Source organism: Gymnoscopelus microlampas (genome assembly GCF_963454915.1).
Source record: "Gymnoscopelus microlampas genome assembly, chromosome: 13".
NCBI lineage: Eukaryota > Metazoa > Chordata > Actinopteri > Myctophiformes > Myctophidae > Gymnoscopelus > Gymnoscopelus microlampas.
In genome coordinates this window covers 45,445,560-45,450,648 of record NC_139950.1, presented here as the reverse complement: position 1 = coordinate 45,450,648, position 5,089 = coordinate 45,445,560, and the positions used below count along the sequence as shown (strand labels likewise).

At 41.6% G+C, this 5,089-nt stretch overlaps 1 protein-coding gene across 2 annotated transcripts; it reads left to right on the top strand.

Annotated features, from left to right (window-relative positions):
* Positions 1 to 1,288: 1,288 nt before the first annotated feature.
* On the top strand, positions 1,289 to 4,946 carry LOC311059200 (uncharacterized protein). Of its 2 annotated transcripts, XM_084076904.1 has the most exons (4): positions 1,289 to 1,424; positions 2,371 to 2,464; positions 3,192 to 3,279; positions 4,335 to 4,946. In XM_084076904.1, the coding sequence occupies exons 1-4, from the start codon at positions 1,370 to 1,372 to the stop codon at positions 4,830 to 4,832; spliced, it is 735 nt and encodes a 244-aa protein (XP_083933030.1). In that variant the 5' UTR covers positions 1,289 to 1,369; the 3' UTR covers positions 4,833 to 4,946. The 2 variants fall into 2 exon arrangements, with proteins under 2 accessions (XP_083933030.1, XP_083933031.1); XM_084076905.1 differs by lacking the exon at positions 2,371 to 2,464 and having other exon boundaries at positions 1,298 to 1,424.
* Positions 4,947 to 5,089: the final 143 nt, after the last annotated feature.

The following is a 5,089-nucleotide window of genomic DNA, read 5'->3' as shown; positions in this document are numbered from 1 at the left end:
CTGACTTCCGGGAAAGTTGAGGTGTCAGCGTTGCCAGGCTCCTGCGGGAGAAACAAGCAGGCTACAACGCGTTGTGAGCTTGTAGATTTAAAAAAAAAAAAAAGGGGGGGGGGGGTCTCACAAATCAGGTACTGTGCGGACAAATACATATAAATTTGGGGCGGTCCATGACGTGAAAATGTTCGAGAACCCCTGGTTTATACAACATTAGAAAACAAGCCCAAATAAGCAACTACACTTTAAAAACAAGCCAAAAAAAAAAACCCGGCCGCAACTAACCAATATTTACAAGCAACTTTACAGAAAAAGAAGCCCAAAGTGGCTTACAATAAGCGGACATGGCAACACTGGTAAGAAGAGCTAGTGCTGCTGACTAGAGATCAGCTTCCCTCTGGTCTCTCTCTATGCTTCGTCATCGGAGAGGAAAGTTGCGAAACTGACCGCAGATCATTTCATAGTATATACACCATAGACCCCTTAACAGACGACGTCACGCGCAACGAAACCCATTATATCAGGTCTCGTTAGGACGCGTCTCACTAGCCAACACACACAAGAGGGGGTTGGGGTGTGCTGAAACCAGTGCACCCCGAAACAGGTTGGGAATTGATTGCGTGAAACAAACCTGTGCGTCCAGGCTCAATGTTAGTAAACAAATAATTGGTCTATTGGTTCTCAAAGTGGGGTCCGGGGACCCCCAGGGGTCCTTTGGGGAGTTCCAGGGGGTCCCCAGCTAAATGATAGATTAGGCACCAAATGGACCCTTAAGGGTCTGTAACTCTGAGAGTGTACAAATGGAACCAAATGGACCGGTTAGGGTCCATTTGGTTCCATTTGTACACTCTCAGAGTTAAATTGACATTGACTTTACAATATAAATTGCGGTCCAAGTGATAGAAATGCCATTAAATGGGGGTCCGTAGCCCTAATGCATGTCAAACTGGGGGTCCTTGACATTAGAATGGTTGAGAATCACTGCTAGAGCCGTAACAAATATTCTCTTATTGGGGTCCCTGGCATATCTTTTGAAATGGGGGTCCGTGGGCTAATAAGTGTCAATTTGGGGGTCCTTGACATGAAAAAGTTTGAGAACCACTGAAGTATTGGGGTATAGTCCACCGAAAGTGGGTGTGGGTGTGTGTGGCGCGCGCTACATTTCTGTAATCTTGCGCCCCCTCGTGGTTCCTCCGTTCTCTCACGCCGTGACCCGGAAAGCTTCCTCTTCGTGGACCCGGAAGTGGTTCCGCCACCTTTAAAGACGTTTCAATAGGTCTTATAAGAGGAGGAGGAGAGAGGAGAAACATCACCGAGGAGATTAGAGTTCACAGACCTCACAGGTCTATAGGTACTACTGTGTGGATCCTCCTCCATGGCAGAGATAAATATCATATATGGAGCCCCTGTAGAGGCATCTATTCATAAATGTAAGTGTTTACTGTTCCATTCAGCCGCTTTATGTACGGTTATAGTACAGTAATAACAGTGGTGTAAAGTAACTGAGTACATTACCTCAAGTACTACTGTACTTAAGTTAAAGTGCAATTTTGAGGTATGTTTTACTTTACTGGAGTAAAGGCAATTTTTTAAAAACATTTTACTCCACTATAATTAATTGAAAACTTTAGTTACTAGTTACTTTGTAGATTTCGATTATTATTACAAAACATACACATGTTTTGTAATAATCAGACAGTGTGTCGCATGTAGATCTGCTATCTAAAAAAAAAACTAATTACACATTTGAAACAATTGAAAACTTGTGAAAAATGGGACATTCTACACAACGAGTACTTTTACTTTTGGTACTTATAAATACATTTTGATACCAATACTTTTGTGCTTTTACTCAAGTACATTTTGAATTCTGGACTTTTACTTGTAACAGAGTATTTCTACATTGCAGTATTGATACTTTTACTTACTTTTCCAAGGATGCCAAATTGCATGAACTTGCATCCTTATACACACACAGCACCTAAAGTACCTCAAAGTCAGTGTGCTATGACATACTATTCTATTGTACTTTAACTTCTTTCTATGTGTTGTTGTTCCTAAATATGTCCACTGCTACACTCTTGTGTACCATACTTGTAGATTTAACAATAAAAACTAAAACTAAATAAAAACAAGAACAACTTTGCAACACTCATTTTAATTTACATGAGTGGGAGAAAATAGCCTAGATATAAATGATCTAGGCTATCTTGAGTGCATTTTCTGTGTTATATCAATGCCAGTATTATCGCCTTTTATGTAGTCTCCTACATGTTCTACTTCTGACACATATAGGCCTTTGGGACATGCATATAACATGATATGACGGATAATTTGATATTGACAGACACCTGATCATAATGTCTTATTACACAGGGACTGATGATGAGACCCGCCAGCTCATTCAGCTCAGAACGGCGCATGACAACCAGTTTACGGGGAAAAGGCACACTGCCAGAAAAGCCTGGGAGTGAGTTGCATGTTCATTTAGTCACTGAGCTGTAATCTGAGCTGTGTTCTTTACAGTTTAACTTGCAGAATCACTCAATTTGTATACAACCTCATAGTTCATTGTTATTAATAAATCCCAAATGTGTACAATGGAAACAAGCCCCTCTGGTTTTTTGTGTTATCCTTTACCTGTACTGTTAATAATCATGTTAATAAAGTATTCAATCAAAAACAAGTAACAAGTCCTTCTGGTAATTTGTATTAAATGTGCATGGCACGGGCGGGCACGCCACGCCCTAAACTACCAGAACACTACAAGTGGAGTCAGATATTAATTCCCAATGAAATGAGGGGTCATACTGCCGCTGTTTTCCTTTATAAATATAGCTGTTTGTATTTGTTGATGACATGTATCAATGTGTATATTCTATGCTCTGAATTGCATCGGACCATAATGGAAACGAGTCCCCAAAAAATGTTGTGCTATACTTTTAGACTAAATGTTTTACTGTACTCCATGCTATTTCATTGCTCTGTAATTGGACCGCTTTTCCCCGCTACACCATACAGTATCTCTTTGCCAAAAATAGATGATTTTTGTGAACTTTCACCCCAAAATGCTTGGGTTCAAGTGGCTCATTAAAATGTCCAGAAGGACTTGTTTGTGAGTTATTCATTCTTAAAGTGTACATGTTATTATTTGAGACCACTTGGGTTTGACGTGTACATTGTCTTGCATTCCTCAGGGTGCTGCTTACGAAAATGGTCATAGATGACACTGTGAGCGCCACTCAACTGGCCAAGAAGTGGGACAACTTAAAGAGAAAATATAAGGTGTGGTTCAAATGTGCTTCATAATTCTAAGCGCTCAGTGTTGTTTTTGCTTTACTGCATGCGTTTAGATGTTCTCATGTTGTTGAAACACATTAAAGCCTCAGGGTGAACAAACAGGACCTTATCTGAACCCTTGACCATCAGTACTGGCATCGGCACTGTTAACAACCACATGGTAAAAGTGTTCTGATTATACAGCCATTTCTCGTTTCTGACACATCACAGATACAGATTTGCACAAACATGAAATCCAGAACTTTGTCCACTCATGTGATGAACATTGCCTCATCTTCAGAGGAGATGGCATTTGACCCCTATTGGGAGACCACTCACCAGTGGGGGGGATGTACTTGTTGTACATTAAGCTGCGTCACGCTACAGAAACAGGAGATAGTTGTTTTGAACTTCTTCAGATCACCAACATATTGGAAGGGGCATAAAGCAGAATCTTGCCTTTATTTCTTTATTAGCAAGAAGGATACTATTGGAGTGGAAATCGCCCTATGATTAAACATATAACTAAATTAAAGACGTTACAGGACAGATAAAGCAAACACCACCATTGACACGTTGACAAGCTCTAGGTTAATACATGCTAAAGGGACAGAAATAACGGATTCCTACTTTCCTTTTTTGTATACACTCCATATGTACCATGGGGAGGGCTAGCGAGGGAAATCATAATACTTATGAATTGATTATTATATATTTTTCCCTTTTTCTTTTGAGTTACGTAATTGTATGTTACATGTCTGAATGTTGCATGTTGTATGTGGGGTTGGGGTGGGGGGTAGATGTAAGGGCACAAAAAAAAAAAAAAGTACTTTTGACATCCTGTGGCAACTGTATTCCCATGTACTTGTCAAAAGCAATAAATACACATTTTTTAAAAAAAGAAACAAGATAGGCTCCTGACCTATGGGGCCACATGGTTCAGGAACTGTTGGTTCCCAAAGGCTACTTACAATACTTATGGTCCAACAGCGGCTACACTACCTTTGTATCCTATGAATAGGCTCACAGCTCACCTTCACCCTCGCTTATCTTTCCTGCAGGAGCTCAGATTCGCCCCTTCTGGGGCGGGCACCGACAAAGAGGCCACGCCCACCACTTGGGCGTGGTTCAAAACCATGCACGAGGCCGTCGGGGACGGGTCGTCCATCGAGCATCCCGTCGTGATGGACTCCTCACCGTGTGAGGTGAAAAAACAGTCTCCTGACGTGGACTCGGGTGGCAGAGTGTCACCTCCTCCTCCTCCTAGACCTGTGAAGGAGGCCACTAGTAGTAGCAGCCAGACGCGTGTGGAGGAGGAGCCCGGCTCGAGTACCGTCCTCCTCCTCCTCACACAGCAGGAGGAGGACGGTGAGCCGGCGTCCACCTCCACCAGTCCTCCGCCCCGCAAAAGAGAAAGGAGGAGGAGAAAAGAGGAGGAGAAGAGCGTGCTGCAGTTCCTGGAGGCCGAGGCGGCCAGGGAGGAGGAACGCTTCCAGGCCACGCAGGAGAGCACCAAACGCTTCCTGGAACTTTTTGAGGAACTAGTGAAGAAGAGCTGAGATTTAATTGAAAAGAAAAGCTGAACCTTTAATTATGTTTCCAATTATATATTTTTTGTTTTGTATATACCTTATAGATGTATTTAAAAATTAAAAAACATTTAACTTTATTTATTTTTTTTATTGTACTGTTTATTGCATTGGTTCTCAATCTAGGGTCCATATCTGACTTTCACATCATGATTGAAGGAAATTGATTAAAATACAGATACAATTCTTGTAGTAACTTCACACTACTGTTTTATCTGTGGGCAATT